Source organism: Cetorhinus maximus, chromosome 10, assembly GCF_964194155.1.
Source record: "Cetorhinus maximus chromosome 10, sCetMax3.hap1.1, whole genome shotgun sequence".
NCBI lineage: Eukaryota > Metazoa > Chordata > Chondrichthyes > Lamniformes > Cetorhinidae > Cetorhinus > Cetorhinus maximus.
This window is the reverse complement of record NC_135888.1, coordinates 45,311,922-45,330,089: the sequence shown is the minus strand read 5'-3', so window position 1 is coordinate 45,330,089 and position 18,168 is coordinate 45,311,922. Positions and strand designations below refer to the sequence as shown.

At 43.1% G+C, this 18,168-nt stretch overlaps 2 protein-coding genes across 5 annotated transcripts in view; one reads left to right on the top strand and one right to left on the bottom strand.

Annotated features, from left to right (window-relative positions):
- The window catches only part of slc31a1 (solute carrier family 31 member 1), a 54,448-nt gene extending 48,823 nt beyond the window's left edge, over positions 1-5,625 (bottom strand). Inside the window, exon 1 of one of the 3 annotated variants that reach the window (XM_078550378.1) lies at positions 5,545-5,625. The gene's annotated coding sequence lies outside the window, so the exon portion shown is untranslated. Of the gene's footprint in view, positions 1-2,628; positions 2,652-5,544 lie in introns of those variants that run through there. The other 2 variants (XM_078550380.1, XM_078550379.1) reach the window with 2 other exon arrangements.
- Positions 5,626-17,621: 11,996 nt separating this feature from the next.
- fkbp15a (FKBP prolyl isomerase family member 15a) overlaps positions 17,622-18,168 on the top strand; it is an 85,337-nt gene continuing 84,790 nt past the window's right edge. Inside the window, exon 1 of one of the 2 annotated variants that reach the window (XM_078550414.1) lies at positions 17,622-17,852. In XM_078550414.1, the coding sequence (XP_078406540.1) occupies positions 17,797-17,852 (56 nt within the window). In that variant the 5' untranslated portion in view covers positions 17,622-17,796. Of the gene's footprint in view, positions 17,853-17,962; positions 18,082-18,168 lie in introns of those variants that run through there. The other variant, XM_078550415.1, reaches the window with a different exon arrangement.

The following is an 18,168-nucleotide window of genomic DNA, read 5'->3' as shown; positions in this document are numbered from 1 at the left end:
GCAACTTTTCAATTGGAAGATTGGAATGACCTTTGTGTAACATGCAGCCTTTTCCACCTCTTGCCTGTGTTTAGAAAACTATTTAACTCATCAACAGTACCAATATCAAAATATTTCGGCTAACAGAATTCAAGCTTATGTCTCCTTCGACTGTTTAACTGCAGATTATGGAGTCTTTTGGTTCCTATAAAAGGTTTAAAACGATAATTTGTGGATCTCAGGCTGTGAATATGAACAGCTTCCCATTGTGAAGAATCCCACCAGGAAGGCCTTGCAGACCTCCAAATCTCTAAAATATAAACAGGAAAAACCAACAATTAAGAAAAATAAATGTCAACAGATCAGAGTTGTCTTGGGTCATGGGTTGTGACTTGGTAGCCCAAAGGTAGCCTTCAGCTGTTAGCCTTACCGTTTCCCACCTTTGTTCTAATTATAGTCATCATGGCATGGAGGCGGCCATTCGGCCCATCAAATCTATGCCAGCTCTCTGTAGAGCAATACACTCACTACCATGCCCCTGCTCTATCCTCATAACTCTGCAAGTACCATACCCCTGCTCTATCCTCGTAACTTTGCAAGTTTATTTCCTTCAAGTGCCAATCAATTTCCACTTGAAATTACTGATTAACTCGGCTTTCGTCATCCTTGCAGATGGTGACTTCCAGGTCATTACCACTTGCTGTGTAAATAGTTCTTCCTCACATCCCTCCTGCATCCCTTGCCCAAAATCTTAAATATGTGTCCATTAGTCCTTGTTCCATCAGCTAATGGGAACAGCTTTTCTTTGCTACCTTATCTAAAAAACCTGTCATAATCTTGTACACCTCTATCAGATCTTTCCTCAATCCCTTTGCTCCAAGGAGAACAACCCCAGCTTCTGCAACCTAACCTTGTAGCTAAAATTCATCATCCCTGGAACCAATCTGGTAAATCTCCTCTGCACCTTCACAAGGACCCTCACATCCTGCCTAAATGTGGTGACCAGAACTGGACGCAATACTCCAGTTGTGGCCTAACCAGAGCAGTTCTATAAAACTGAAGGATCCCAACTAAAATTTCACCCCAATCTCCCTCTTTCATATCCTAAGTATATACTGCAAACAATTTCTCTTTCTGAAACTTTGTTGCATCTAAACTGGTGTTGAGACAACACAGGCAGTCAACAAGACGCTGCTTAGCTTCTGTACAAAATCTCAAGACTCATCAAAATAACAGAAGTGGAGCATTGCTATCAGAATCAAGGTATTGGTGCAGGAGGTAAACAAAATACAGCAATTTTCTTACTTTATAATATGCCTTGATTACATCAGTACAGTCCAATTCTGTTGCTGTAAATTGCACACACTTCTCAAATTACATAGCTAAGCAGAAGTGGGTATAGAGTTACACTATGTTTATAATTTCACAGCAGAAATCCCATAATTATCACTGGAGTTCCAAGGTTTACTTGCACATGAAAACAATTATATTATGTCCATTGCTACAGGTGCCAATTATTGCCATCTCCACACAACACACTAGCACGCCAACATGCTCTTGCTGACTAAATCAATTGAAAGACATCAGTTATGGTTCACTGTAACCTAATGGTCAGACAAGTCTGTTATAAAGTACTTATTAAACAAATAATAAGTATACAACAATAAAGCCAAGAGACATTATGCTCTCTCTCAGGGAACCGTAACATAACATTGAACATGTCACTGCCCACTGAAGGTTATACACAATTCAGGAGTCTTTGTCTGCCGTGAACTTGCATTACATCAACTAAACTCACTGAATGCTGCACTAGCAGGATTAAATAACGCCCGACCAATTATACAACATTCTCGGAACTTGCCCCTCAGCACAAGTGTGCATGGAAAGTGTAATTGAGCTATTCTCCAAGTGACTTGCTTGTCCCTGTTGCATCTGTGACAGGCAAGATTATTCATCATTTTGTCCTCAAATATTTTAAACTAAGACTTTTAAAACAGACTATCAATGTCCTTTAAAAGGCAGGCACCACCTGTGGAAAAGGAAGTCAGTGATTAAGTTTACACAGTCCAAGACAGACAAACCTGGCTGTGTTCAAGCTGAACTTGGTCTGGAACGAGACAGTGTCACACTGTAATTTTATTTCAGATTCCTGAAGCAGACCAAATTAGGAATAGTGTTTAACTCACAAACAAAGATGCAATTGTTTATTCCCGCTGGGTGATTGGTCAGTTCATTCCACAATTCAACCTGGTCAAGTACTATGATTGGGTACAACACTCAGATTCCATCACCTCACAAACCCATGCAGTTTTGCCAACACACATTCAATAAAAGCATCAGAAGCCTCAACCGACAAATTCAATCAAAAATGCAGCTCAGTCAGCCAATTATTAACAAGAAGTTGAGCAATTCAAACGGCCACAACTTCAGAAACAATCTAGCTTTTCCAACAAAAATAAACCAGGTCCACCCCGAATGGGTCGAATTTATACAAGTGCAGATTCACGTAGATGTTGCTATCAACTGCAACTTGCTGTGTCTGAATCCATCACACAATCCTCCATCAGCTGAAGCATGTGTCTGAGGAGGATTGCATCCCTATGTACTGCCTGCACATTGTAAAAAAAAAAGTAAAAATGTAGCCACAACCTTCCAGTAACTCAGCTGGTGGTGCACTGCCCAATGGGTCCCTCCTGTTTTAGTTGCACAGTGTCCAATCCTTGGTCTCAGCTGAATAATCTCAGTGAAGGGAAGCAGTCAGGGATGTTATAATTGGTTTCAGCCATCTTGGCCAAGGAGAGGAAAAACAACAGAGGTTTCTGTTCCTTACCAGCCATTATTCAGTGACCATATTCAGCCTCATACTCCATCCAGGAAGGGTGAGTACAGGGACCTGGCTGCAAGACCCCCCAGTGGTGGCCTGATTCTCACTTTCTAGACCTTCACACATGAAGAATACCCACTTGAGGGGTAAAAGCAAAATACTGCGGATGCTGGAAATCTGAAACAAAAACAAAAATAGCTGGAAAAACTCAGCAGGTCTGACAGCATCTGCGGAGAGGAACACAGTTAACGTTTTGAGTCCGAATGACTCTTCATCAGAACACACTTGAGGGGTGTTGAGAGAGAAAGCTTCCTCCACTCATCCCTCATCTCAAAACATCCTGCTTCACCAAAGTGACATTTGCATTTTCAGCTTTCTTTATGGCTGAAGTGAGGCTGACAGTGGTGGCAAATCTTCAGCACTTGTGCTCCAGGCCCTGGTGTAATAGCCCCTATCTTATTTTACATAGGCCTCATACGTTCAGCAGTCTGTGTTCAATTCCAACCCAGGTAAAAGAACAAGATGAAAATCCACTGCATTTGTTTGCTGCCTAGGCCTAACATTGCTGCCTAATCTTAAGGGTTAACAATTACAAGACAAAGCAAGGGTAGATATGGTGCATTCGTTTGCAGCTGGTCCCAGTGGATTTTCCACTCAGTCCCACAGTCATAGGCAGAGTAAGTAGCATTTAAAAGCAACTTTTTTGGCAAAAGTAAACAAGTAATTATGATCTAAGCTGAAACTTCTCCATCAGAGCACTCTGTTCACAGACCCTGGGTATACACTGGTGTCACATTAAAACACTCCACTCTTGGACACTGGGTATACATACATACTGGTGTCACATTTTAAAACACATAAATGGAAACCAACTTAGCAGACAGTAGTTCCAAGTCAGACTTCGTCAAACATAAACACACTCATCTAGGTTCTGAATGCTTTAAGTCACAAGGACAAAGCAGCAGCTGCATAACTAACAAACCTCCTTAAATGCTCCACTCAGAAAGCAAATTAAGAGGTAACTCATCAAAGGTAGCAAAATGTTATAGCCTGTACTTGTCAGTGAAGATGCCGCCTCAGTTTAGTGTGATTCTATATACCTGCATTCAGAACAGGGACTACACACCCCACATCCATGTTATTGCCAGATCTTACTTCCTTTCAATTGTCCAAAAGCTAATTTCTCCAAAATGATCAGTTACCTTCAAAGTTAACATCTGCTTCTCTGACAAGTCTGCTGAGAGCTTCCCACACCTTCTGTTCAGATTTCCAGCATATGCAATTTTGTTTACATTGGAATCATGTGTGATTGCAACAGAATGTTAAACCATTCTTACAGATAACTGAAGGGTCTTGCCCTCTCACAAGTAGAGAATATCAATTGGTGCAGACTCAACTGATTTCTCTGCACATTACAAATTATTACTGGATTACAGCATTTGATACAAAGTGCTTCATATGATTCAGACTGAAAGAATACTACGTATATCAGAGATGCTTATAGGCAGTACTTCAAACAGTTCATTTCAATGTTCGCAGCAGACCAAACATATACTGAATAATTGGACCAGGACAAGAAAACATAGTTCAGCTCCTAGTTCAAAATTAAGCATTCTGCCCTTATTTTTACAATACCATTTAAAAATTATTATAGGATCTGCTTATCTAAACTTGTCACACTGTAGTTACAACCTGCTTTCTGTGAATGGTTTTATTGTTTTGTCAGTTTTCAACTCCCCATAAGAGTAGATACCCAGCCTGGCCATCAGACCAACATTCATGTACTACGTTGATGACTGTGGTAGGCGGACTGTCAACTTTTTGAGAAATACTGGCAACCGTGGAGTCTGCATCTGACACAAATCGCATCATAGAAACATATGCTCACATTATAGGCATAAGTTGCACTGTTATGCCACTACAACACAAGAAAATGTCTTTCCAATTTTATTCGGAAGGAATTGGAGATGAGGTCAGTCTTGAATCAGTGAGTAGCACTCTCACCTGAGTCAGAAAATTGTCAGTTCAAAACCCACTCCGAGACTTGTGCACACAATCCAGGGTGACACTTCAGCACAGTACTAAGAGAGTGTTGTACTGGTAGAGGTGCTGCCTTCGGGAAGAGATGTTAAACCGAGTCCCCATCTACCTTCTCAGATGGATGCAAAAGAGTGCGTGGTGTTAGTTCAAGTAGAATTAGGAAAGTACTTGTTTTGTCTCCCAGCCAACATTTATGATTCATCCAACATCATAACGGTTTATCTGATCATTTACGAGGCTTCCGTTTGTGGGAGCTTGCTGTGTATAAACGGGATTCTGCTTTTATATTTACAATATAATTTGTAAATAATTTATAATTTACAATTTACAAAGGTAATTCTAGATATGGTGCATTCGTTTGCAGCTGGTCACCAACAGATTGCACAACTGCCATTAGAAGAATAAGCAACTAAACTTGTGTCTGAGAGGGTGGGGGAGGTCAGGATACAAACATCCTATCTTAACTGACCCAATTCCCCAAAAGGCGCTTCATTCAGAAAGCGGCCCGATGTAAAATTCACTAAGTGAGGTGCTGAGCACAAGGCTTGCCGCCCCCTCCAGGTACATCGCCTTCGGCAGGAACAAAAGTCCAGCCCGTCCATTCAAGGGTCACCTCTGTGAACTGGCCGGACCTTCCCCTCCCGGGGTGACCGAGCCGCGGTTTCTCCCCACTCCCTTCCCCCTCAGAGTATTTCCCTTACCCCCTTGTCTGCTCCCCTCAGGCCAGCGCTCCCGCACACACCGTCCAGTCCACGTCCTCCAGTCGAGAGCAGCTGGCCCCACCCACCGCACGCACGAACTGGGGGGGGGGGGGAGGGCGGCGGACGTGATGGCGCCATCGCCACGTCGAACCGGCGCACTGACGTCACCAGCCCCGGCGAGCAGCTGGGGACTGGGTGACTGTCGCATGTTTGTTACGTCATTGCACCCCGGCTCGGGTAGGTTTCTCCCGCTGAGAAAAAAGACTTGGATTTATATTGCACCTTCGCAACCACAAGACTTGCATCTACTTTAAAATTCTTACATTTGATTATATTGTGTTTTCTGAATCATCCTTCCAAATTTCCCACCTATGCTTGAAATTTCACCTATTTGCCCAGCAAAACGTATTAAACAGTAATAGAACAGACAGTTAAAAACGGTTGTTGACATATAACCTTAATTCTTATACATAGTGAGAAAGAATAATTGTAAAGCTAAAACTATCATTCTTTCCTTGGAGAAGAAAAGAGTCGACGTTTCGAGTGCACATGACCCTTCAACAGAACTGAAGTATAGTTAGGAGAGGGGTGAAATATAAGCTGGTTTAAGGTGGGGGGGTGGGGGGAGAGAAGTTGAGGGTGGGGTGGTTGTAGGGACAAGCAAGCAGTGATAGGAGCAGATAATCAAAAGATGTCACAGACAAAAGGATCAGAGGTGTTGAAGGTGGTGATATTATCTAAGAAAAGTGCTAATTAAGAATGGATGGCAGGACACTCAAGGTACAGCTCTAGTGGGCGTGGGGTGGAAAGACTGACAAGGTATTAGTTGTAGATTTAAAAATAATGGAAATAGGTGGGAAAAGAAAAATCTATATAAATTATTGGAAAAAAAATTGAAAAAAAAACAACAAAAGGGAGGGGGAAGAAACGGGGTGGGGATGGGGGGAGGGGGAGTTTAAGATCTAAAGTTGTTGAATTCAATATTCAGCCCGGAAGGCTGTAAAGTGCCTAGTCGGAAGATGAGGTGCTGTTTCTCCAGTTTGCGTTGGGCTTCACTGGAACAATGCAGCAAGCCAAGGACAGACGTGGGCAAGAGAGCAGGGTGGAGTTAAAATGGCAAGCGACAGGGAGGTTTGGGTCTTTCTTGCGGACAGACCGTAGGTGTTCTGCAAAGCGGTTGCCCAGTTTGCGTTTGGTCTCTCCAATGTAGAGGAGACCGCATTGGGAGCAACGAATGCAGTAGACTAAGTTAGGGGAAATGCAAGTGAAATGCTGCTTCACTTGAAAGGAGTGTTTGGGCCCTTGGACGGTGAGGAGAGAGGAAGTGAAGGGGAAGGTGTTGCATCTTCTGCGTGGGCATGGGGAGGTGCCATAGGTGGGGGTTGTGGAGTAGGGAGTGATGGAGGAGTGGACCAGGGTATCCCGGAGGGAACGATCCCTACGGAATGCCGCCAGGGGGTGTGAAGGGAAGATGTGTTTGGTGGTGGCATCATGCTGGAGTTGGCGGAAATGGCGGAGGATCCTCCACTAGAACAGGAGGAACAGCACCTCATCTTCCGACTAGGCACTTTACAGCCTTCCGGGCTGAATATTGAATTCAACAACTTTAGATCTTAAACTCCCCCTCCCCCCTTCCTCACCCCGTTTCTTCCCCCTCCCTTTTTTTTCAATAATTTATATAGATTCTTCTTTTCCCACCTATTTCCATTATTTTTAAATCTACAACTAATACTTTGTTAGTCTTTCCACCCCACCCCCACTAGAGCTGTACCTTGAGTATCCTGCCATCCATTCTTAATTAGCACTTTTCTTAGATAATATCACCACCTTCAACACCTCTTTGATCCTTTTGTCTGTGACATCTTTTGATTATCTGCTCCTATCACTGCTTGCTTATCCCTACAACCACCCCACCCTCAACTTCTTTCTCCCCCCGCCCCCCACCTTAGACCAGCTTATATTTCACCTCTCTCCTAACTATACTTCAGTTCTGCCGAAGGGTCCTGAGGACTCGAAACGTCAACTGTTTTCTTCTCCACCGATGCTGCCAGACCTGTTGAGTTTTTGCAGGTAATTCTGTTTTTGTTTTGTATTTATATAGTGCCTAATTGTTGAATTAACATTTCTCAAGGTGCTTCACAGGAGCATTGTGAAGCAAAATTTGACACTGAGCTACATAAGGAGACATTAGGGTATTTGACCAAAAGTTTGGTCAAATAGGTATGTTTTAAGGAGTATCCTAAATGAGGAAAGAGAGGTAGAGAGGCAGAGTGATTTAGGGAGGAATTTCCAAGCCTATCAGCCTTGACAGATAAAGGTACAGCCACAATGGTGGAACAACCAAAATCAGGGATGCTTAAGATGCCAGATTTAGAGCAGTGCAGATATATTGGGTGGGTTATGAGGCTGGAGAAGATTACAGAGGTAGGGAGGGGTGAAGCCATGGAACAATTTTAAAATGAGGATGAGATGCTTAACAAGGAGCCAGAAATGGTTAGTGAGCACAGGCGTGATGGATAAACAGGATTTGGTGCGAGCTAAGAGACAGGCAGCAGAGTTTTGGGTGGCCTCAAATTTACGAAAGGTAGAATGTTGAAACAGTGCTATCCGGTTAGGAACACTAGAAAATTAAATGGAGAATATAAAAGTGGAGCTTATATTTTTGATTGCTTCCTATCCATATTGATGTAGATCTTCCAGTTTGCTAATTTTAGAACATTTGCTTCAGTGACTCTCACTCTTTATGAATGTCCTCACCAATCTTGATAAGGTAAGCTAGGAACACAAGCAGAACAAACTTTTTGATTATAGCTTTTGTTAAGAAATTATTCTATGGCCCAAAGGCCCCTTCACTGCTGTTGATGAATGTAAAGGATTGTAACTTCAAATCTGGTTTTAAACTTATATTATTAAGTAATTTAAAAAATGAATGAGCAAATAACTGAGTGATATAATACATACACTTACAGTAGAAATATTTCTATTTTATTTCTCAAAGGAAAACAATAGAGGTTTCAATCTATTCAAAGCTATCATTTTACTTTTTTTATATACACAATGTTTCTTTTCTTTTATTTCTAGCACCTGCGAGGGCTAATGCTCGTTGAAACTATTCTCAGTCATTAGTACATTCAAGACAGTGATCGATAGATTTTTGGGTACACTGTACTGAGAGAATTAAGGGATATGGGGATAGTGCTAGAAGGTGGAGTTGAGGTAGACGATTAGCCTGGATTTTACGAAGCAGAGGAGCAGGCTTAAAGTTCCAACTCGTGCTCCTAATTATTATGTTCTGATTATCTTCTTACTGTCTCCCGAGAATTCTAAAAATGAAGGTTAACAAAAGATGGAACAACCAAGATGGCCTAAGTGAGATACGTGTTAAGGAGCATCTTAAAGGAGAAGACAATGTTGGAGAGGTTTAGGGAGGGAATTCCAGAGCTTAGGGCCTAGGCAGATTAAGGCATGGCTGTCAGTGGTCAAGAGATAAAAATCAAGGGTGCACAAGAAGCCAGAATTGGAGGAGCAGAGATATCTCAGATGGTTTTGAGGCTGTAGGAGTTAACAGAGATTGGGAGGGGTGAGGCCAGGAAGGGATTCAAAACAAGGGTAAGAGCTCTAAAATCAAGATGTTGCTGGACCAGAAGCTAATGTAGGTCAGAGAACACAGGGGTGATAGGTGAACAGGACTTGCTCTATGCTAGGATGTGGGCAGCAGAGCTTTTGGATGAATTCAAATTTATTTATGGTGGCAGACCAGCCAGGAGGTCATGTGAATAGTCAATTTAAAAAGGTGTTCAAAATTATGTGGGGTTTGATAGAGTAAATAAGGAATGTTAAACTGCAGACAGTTAGACCGCAAGGTTGGAATCATCAGAAGGGCTTAGTTGTAAAACAGGTATTTGAAATGGAGATGGGCAAGCTAGGATGAAGTCTCAGCAGATACAGTGTGAATGGAATTTGTATTTTTAGATAAATTGAGGTTGTTTGGCTTTCAAAAGGACATGATAAGATGTTTACAACTGGCAAGATAAATAAGGCAAAGTTATTAAGTTTATTTATACCAAAAATGCTGGCCACAATGACAACATGAAAGATTTTTACATTCTGGGAAAAGTAACTTACAAAGACAGGTTGAAACAACGGGATATACAGATCAAAAGGGAGGAAATATATTTAAAGAAAGATGGAAAGCTGTGTGGGGTGTGGCCTTGTAAGATCTCGAAAGGTGCACTGTGAAACAGACCTGTGGAAAAAGCCTCTAGCCACCTTGGAGAAGTGTGCTGTTCCAGTAACCAAGGTTTTGTTAAAAGCTTTTGGAATTCCATTGCTGAGTGAAAGGGAGGAAGGAGCTGTGAAATACCTCCCTTATAGCAACAGTGGGTGCTTGTGGTAATATTGTTAGAGGTTTTATAGATGATGAATCTATCTGGAGTTTTCTCTGAAAGGGGTGTGTAGTTGGAAGTTTAGTTAAGTAGAAATCTTATGAAAACTTTTATAAAACTAAAGGTAACTGTGTAACTGTAGTTGTGTGTTTATTAACAAAAGAAAATAAAACATAAATGGTTTAATTTAATCTTTAAAATCTCTATCAGTGGTACTGACCTCAATACTTCTGACTTGAGTGCACAAACCTTCTTGTAATAAATACAAATTGCAAAATTGTTGTGATAGCATAGCCAAGTTTCCCTTTGGGATTTGGTCAGCCTGGCAAATACCACCTGCAATATCATAACACTCCATCATACTGTAAAGCTCTGAATAGCAATGCAGAAATACTATCTTGTTTAACTAGATTAGAACCACCACCCACCCCGACTAATACTTCAAAGAAGCTACAAACTCATGTAGACACATAATTCCAGGCATCCCACTCAAATGGCCATAAGTCACTGCAATTGTCCCACTGCTGGACATCATCCTGTCCCACCCATTTCTGAATACAAAACCCAACACATGCCATGAATGTTGGTAACCAGAGGAAATTGTCAAAAGAACCAGAAGATAAATTACTTTATGCAGCAAGGTATTGTGACCTAGAATACATTGCCTTGAAAGGGTGGTAGAAGTCAATTCAATTGAACTAGTAAAAGGGAAATGCATAAAAAGGAAAAAAAAATTACAGGGCTGTGGGGAAATGGCATGGAGATTGGGACTAATTGGATAACTTTCAAAGAGCTGGAACCCACATGTTGGACCGAATGCCCTCCTTCAGTGCTGTACAGTTCTCTAATTCTAGGACTCACGTAGCTCCAGCTCCTTAAATTGTTTGGAAAACAATTACTGCACTTGAATAACTGTCAATACTTTCACAAATATTGCCTGTCATAAATAAAATTGAGCAAATCCTTGGAGCAGAGGAAGTTAATGAGAGATCTAATAAGAGTATTCAAAGTTACGAGGGGTTTTGAAAGCGCAAGTAGGGAGAAACTGTTTCCTCTGGCAAAGTGATTGGTAACCAGATGTCATAGATCTAAAATAATTGGCAGAAAAGGGAAAATAAAGAGAAATTATTTCACATGGAAGGTTGTTAATGTCTGGAATGCACTAACTGAGAGGGTGTTGGAATGATCTCTGCAGGAACTGTCAGAAGGGAATTGGACATGACTTGAAGAGGACTAATTTGCGTGGTTATGTGTAAAAAGCTGTGACGTGGGTCTAAGTTAGACAGCTCTTTCAAAAAACTGACACAGGCAGGACAGCTGTATGGCTGTTTCACTGCTGTAAGATTCTAAACCCCAAACGTATTGAGACTGATTTAGAGGAACACCCATTGAACCAAAACTGTAAAGCCTGCTTAACAAAATATGCACCATCAGCAAAAGAGAAAATAGTGAAAGAAGGCTGCATGGGGTACCAAATGAGCCATTATGATTCTCCACAGTTGATACTCCTTAGGTATCAACTGTGAATCAATGGTAGCACTCTCTTCTGAGTTAAAATGTTTAAGTCTCACTCCAGAGACTTAAGCACAAAATCTAGGCTGACACTTCACTGCTTTACTGAGGGGTGGTGATGTCTTTCAGATAAGATGTTAAATTGAGGCCCCGTCTGCCCTCTTAGGTGGATGTATAGGATACCATGGCATTATTCAAATAGGAACAATGAAGTTCTCCCCAGTGTCCTGCCTAATATTTATCCCTCAACCAACCAAAAAACCTGGTCATTATTACATTGTTGTTTGTCACTGTGCCGAAATTTTCTGCCACATTTCCCTACGTTACAACAGTGATTGGATTTTAAAAACACCTCATTGGCTTTAAGGTGCTTGGAATGTTGTGAAAACACTATATAAATTCAGATCTTTCTTTCTTACTTCAGCCTAAATCCCAATCATTTCTATCAATGTAATGCCTGTTGGGAAATCAAGCCTTCTGTGTGAAGGCACCTGAATGGAGAATGCACTTGTAGCTGAAATCAGCAACACAAGAGAGAAGATGATTGCTTTTGAAGCTAAAGGGGAATATTAGGGCAATTTTTCCTTGTTAATTTTATCAGCAAAGAGCCTTACTTGCTGGGTGCCTGTTGAAAATTGCTCTTGCCCCCACCCCAACCTCTTATCCCAGCTTCCGATTAACAAGGAAAAATTGTCCTACTTCTCAGCTGTCTCACTTGGCCTTTCTGTTTCATGTTTTGGTGTTCTGAATCTTGATTATGCAGGTTGTAATATTCAGTCCGACAGACACAGTCTATTAAGGTTTGTGTTACTGCAGTAAAAGGTAAGGTGGAAAAGCTTTGAACTCAGAGGTTTGTCCTGTAATTATATTCATTTGTATAAAGAATTCTGGTGCCACAATCAACATTTTTCAGCCACTCCCACTGGCACTTTTTCTTTCCGAGTAAACATTGAACGAGGGTGCAAATTAAACGAGCACTGTGTTAACTCCTTATGTTCTCGGTCATAGTCCATTCAGTGTGATGAATTTGAAGGTCCCAGAAAGACATCACTTAAGCTCTTTTTAAAGAAAAGTGTAAACCCCATTATCCTGTGGAACCATGGGCCCACAAGCTTAGCGTTCTTTGGGAAGAGGGCTAAGAAATATAATCTCACTTGAGAGAAGCAGATTGCGTTGAAACGGAGAACTATGCTTGGGAAGTTAGTGCACAGGTGAACTTCCCATTATGTGAATCTTCTCAATTAAATGAAAGTCCTCTAGTCTATCTGCCCAACATCAGAGGAATACTGTCATGCAGCTTGATACTGAAGAACTCGGACAAGTTTGAGCCAAGACATCTAAGATTCTTAATTCTTCAGAGACATGATCAATGGTTCTTTATTCAAAGGACATTCAATTCATCATTTTCCTTTATTCTGTTAAATAAATAAATGTTGGTACTTAAGATTAAAAAACTTCCTATGGACAAAAAATAATGCTCACCATTACACAGTAATGTAAACAGTTCAAAAATAAGTTGATATCTTTTTGCTCTTCTGACTTTCTTTCCTTTCTTCCTTCTCTCTTGAAGACAATGACAATCTCTTTATCTCATTCCAACTGACCATATTTCAGAAGTGAGCTTGGCCAAAAAGTGTCAGCAGATTATTTGACTATATGAAGCATTGCATCTAAACAAGATTTTTTTCTGTCCACATGCATGATTGACATAGCCAATCAAATCAGCCATTCTCCAGTATGGAAGGTGCTCAGTGCGATTTTTCTCTCCTAGCCCAGGAAGATTGGGTCCAATTGCATTGTCCCATTGTCATCCAAGCTGAAATCAGCAAACTCAGTAGGAGACAGGAATTGAATGCAAAACCTACCTGATCTGAATGGTTCAGCTCCATGTCAGGCTTTCCATTTATGTTTCAGTTGTATAGAGCCTTGTCAGAACAGATCCAGAGTATTGGAATATTGGACACTACAATTTAGGAAGGAGATGTTTCAGTGCAAGTTCAGCAGAACGGTATCAGGGCTTAAAGGGGTAAATTATGAAGACAGGTTGCATAAACTTGTATTCCCTTGAGTTTAGAAGATTGTGCAATGATCTCATTGAGAAATTAAAAATATTAACAGAATTTGATAGAGTAGATATGGAGAAACTATTTCCTCTGGAAAACAAGAACTCAGGAACATAATCTTAAAATTAGAGCTAGACTGCTGGGAGTGCAGGAAAACCAGGAAGCACCTTTTCATGTAAAGAGTATTGGGAATCTGGAACTCTTTTCTCCTAAATATTGTGAATTACGGATCTCAATCTGGAATGACCAGAAGATACCTGGAATCAAGGTTTCATATCCTGAGTGCTGCCTCCAGCAGTCCAGGAGATGAGAGATTTAAACTTCTAGCCTCAGTGTGCCCACATTAAAGATGGATATTTATTTGAGATACCATAAATAATGACTGTTAGCCTGCCATCAGGAGTCAGAATGAGGTTAAATCTTATTCTTTTTTAAATTCGTTCATGGGATTTGGCATTGCTGGCTAGGCCAGCATTTAATGCCCATGCCTAATTGCCCTTGAGAAGGTAGTGATGAACATTTTTTTTGAACTGCTGCAGTCCATGTGTTGTAAGAACACCCATAGTGCTGTTAGGAAGGGAGTTCCAAGATTTTGACCCAGCGACAGTGAAAACGGAACAGTTTCTCACTTTTTCCATGCAGTTCGACATAAGCAACTACTCCAAGCTGTCACCTGCAGAGAAACGCAGCCAGCTGGGGGTATTTGGAAATCTGGAGGAGGTGGATATCCCTGAAATCCCTGGAGGCTCTGAAATCATAGATTGCAAGGTGGGGGTGTGGAAGAAAGGAATACTGGGAAATGGCTGAGGACACCACCCTGAGGAACTCCTGCAGTGATGTCCTGGAACTGAGATGATTGACTTCCAACAACCACAACCACCTTCCTTTGTGCTAGGTATGACTTGAACCAGTGGAGAGTTTTCCCCCTGATTCCCATTGACTTCAGTTTTGCTAGGGATCCTTGATACCACACTCAGTCAAATGGTGCCTTGATGTCAAGGGCAGTCACTCTCACCTCACCTCGAGAGTTCAGCTCTTTTGTCCATGTTTGAACCAAGACTGTAGTGAGATCAGGAGCTGAGTGATCCTGGCGGAACCCAAACTGAGTGTCAGTGAGCAGGTTATTGCTAAGCAAGTGCTGCTTGATGGCACTGTTGATGACCCTTTCCATCACTTTACTGATGATCGAGAGTAGACTGATGAAGCAGTAATTGGCTGGGTTGGATTTGTCATGCTTTTTTGGGGCGAGACATACCTGGGCAATTTTCCACATTTCCAGGTAAATGCCAGTGTTGTAACTGTACTGGAACAACTTGGCTAGGGGCGTGGCAGGTTCTGGAGCTCAAGACTTCAGTACTATAGCTGGAGTATTGTCAGGACTCATAGCCTTTGCAGTATCCAGTGCCTTCAGCCATTCCTTGATATCATGTGGAGTGAATAGCATTGGCTGAGGACTGACATCTGTGATTGGCTACAAGAGCAGGTCAGAGGCTTGGTATCATGTGACGAATAACCCACCTCCTGACTCCCCAAAGCCTGCCCACCATCTACAAGGCATAAGTCAGGAGTGTGATGGAATACTCCCCACTTGCCTGGATGAGTGCAGCTCCCACAACACTCAGGAAGCTTGACACTGTCCAGGACAAAGCAGCCTGCTTGATTGGCACCATATCCACAAACATTCACTCCCTCCACCACCGACGCACAGTAGCAACAGTATGTACCATCTACAAGACGCACTGCAGGAATTCACCAAGGCTCCTTCGACAGCACCTTCTAAATCCACGACCACTACCGTCTAGAAGGACAAGGGCAGCAGATAGATGGGAACACCACCACCTGGAAGTTCCCCTCCAAATCATTCACCATCCTGACTTGGAAATATATCACTGTTCCTTCACTGTTGCTGGGTCAAGATCCTGGAACTCCTTTCCTAACAGGCCTGTGGGTGTTCTTACACCAATTGGACTGCAGCGGTTCAAAAAGGAAGCTCATCACCACCTTCTCAAGGGCAACTCAGGATGGGCAATAAATGCTGGCCTAGCCAGAGAAGCCCACATCCTTTAAATTAATTTAAAAAATGCTGGGGACCTCCGGAGGAGGCAGAGATGGATCATTCACTTGACACTTCTGGCTGAAGATTGTTGCCAATGCTTCAACCTCATCTTTTGCACTGATGTGCTGGGATATTTCTGGAGCCTGTTCCTCCAGTGAGTTGTTTAATTGTCCATCCCTACTCATGACTGGATATGCCAGGATTGCAGAGTTGTTTGTAAGACATTGCTGTGCGCACATTGACTTCTGCATTTCCTGGATTACAACAGTAATCGCACTTTAAAAGTACTTCATTGGGTGTTAAGCGCTTTGGAACATCATGAGCTTGTGTAAGGTGTTATATAAATACAAGTCTTTCCTTTTTCCATACAAAACATTTTTGTTTAAAGTTAGTGAATGTGGTTAAAATAATGTGGCCACTAGCATGTGAGCCTGCATTTTTTTTTGCTGAAGTTCTGGAGTGGGACTTGAACGCCCACATTTTTATTGAACATAATTAAGGCAACAGTGCTACCAACTGAGTACATCTGACACCATAAGGTGCATGTTGCTTATGTGTAAATTTTGTTCTTATTTAAAATTGAATTGCTAGTTTTAGCCTGAACTGGACTATATATATTTTGCATAAAAACAGAAAAATGCTGGAAATACTCAGTAGGTCTGGCAGCATCTATGGAGAGAGAGAAACCAAGATAATGTTTCAGGTCCATTCCAGCATTTTTTGTTTTTATTTCTAGCTTTTACAGTATTTCCATTTTGCATATATTTTACTTATCTACGAAAGAATCATATTGTCTATTGCATATGATTTCCAAAATGTAATCCTGTGGCAGAAAGATAGACTGATCCTAGGTCATGCTACAATTTAAAGTAGTGAGTTTTAGTTGATGGGGAATGAAGGGTGGTCAATGGGAATACAATTTGCTGTGCAGATAAATAGAGGGAGCCTTGTTCCTCAGTTTTCACTCCATCTTGCTTATAATTTTCTTTCTCTTTCCTGCAATCCACATTGGCTGTGCAGCCTCCATTGCAGTCTATGCCAATGCACTAGAGGTGTTTTGATCAGGGTGATAGACTCTTATGAAATAAAATAAGGGACACTTTGACCGTGGGACCAGGGGCTTGGGAGTTCTGGTCACCATGAGGGGAGGTTTCAACATGAGAGGATGTGGGAAAGGGGATCTTCAGACCATAATAGTGAGGGGGATTGGGGGTTGGGGATGGGGATTGGGGGATGGGGAGGGGATTGGGGGATGGGGAGGGGATTGGGGGATGGGGAGGGGATTGGGAATGGATTGGGGGAGAGGGATGGAGGGGATTGGGGGAGAGGGATGGAGGGGATTGGGGGAGGGGGATGGAGGGGATTGGGGGAGGGGGATGGAGGGGATTGGGGGAGGGGGATGGAGGGGATTGGGGGAGGGGATTGGGGGAGGGGGATGGAGGGGATTGGGGGAGGGGGATGGAGGGGATTGGGGATGCGGATGGGGGGAGATTGGGGGATGGGGATTGGGGGGATAGGGATGGGGGGATTGGGGGGATAGGGATGGGGGGATTGGGGTGGGGGGATTGGGGGATGGGGGTGGGGGGATTGGGGGATGGGGGTGGGGGAATTGGGGGATGGGGGTGGGGGATGGGGAATATGGGGGTGGGGGAATTGGGGGATGGGGAATTGGGGGATGGGGGAATTGGGGGATGGGATGGTAGGAGTTGCAGTTCAAATCAACTAAAACTTATTTTGTGGAATCACAACATTATCATCTCGTGCTGGCTGACTAACTTCACTTACGGCATAAAAGTAAAATACTGCAGATGTTGGGGATCTAAAACAGAAACGGGAAAACTCAGCAGACCTGGCAGCGTCTGTGGTGAGTTAACGTTTTGAGTCCAATGTGACTCCGGGTCGAATAACTCAAATTCACCTTGTAGACTCCCAGGACCTGGAAATACGAGACAAAAGTCAAAATAGTGGACAAATACCGGATAGTTGGTGGCCCTCGCTGAGATCCGCCCACACTCACAGATGCTGGCGGCCTCTCACCAGGTGGCTCTGTCAGCTCTGCGCACGCGCGCGGGGCACATTCATCCGGCACACAGGTGCCGTAAAGTGTGGCGGGCGGGTGATTTTTTTTTTCTTTTTTTTTGTGCGGCAGGCGGTAAAGTGACGCCGTTGGGTTCGGTTGGCGGCAGCAGCCGGGGATTGGTGGCGTTGAGCAGCCGCCTGGTTGATCAGTGTCGACATGTCGATGTTCGGGGCTGACGATGAGGACGTGGATTTCCTGTCACCCAGCGGCGGGTGAGTGAGTGGGCGGCTCCCCGGAGGGAGCGGGGCCTGGCTCTTAGGCGGGTCGTCGGGAGCAGCCTGAGTGTACAGCCGGCCGCGGGTCTCCCGTCCAGCATCCCTCGGCCTGGCAGTTGTCACTTCATCTCTGCCCCAGCCAGTCTCGCTGTCTTGCCCTGACTCTCGGTGGGTTGTAGACCCCCCCCACCCCGAGGTGCTGCCTGTCCTCTGCGGACCGAGTCCTGTGAGTGTTAACAGGCGGGGTTTGTCCTCCATCCATCGCACCCCAGCTTGACCCTGACCAAAATTCGGGTCACCCTTAAAAAAAAGG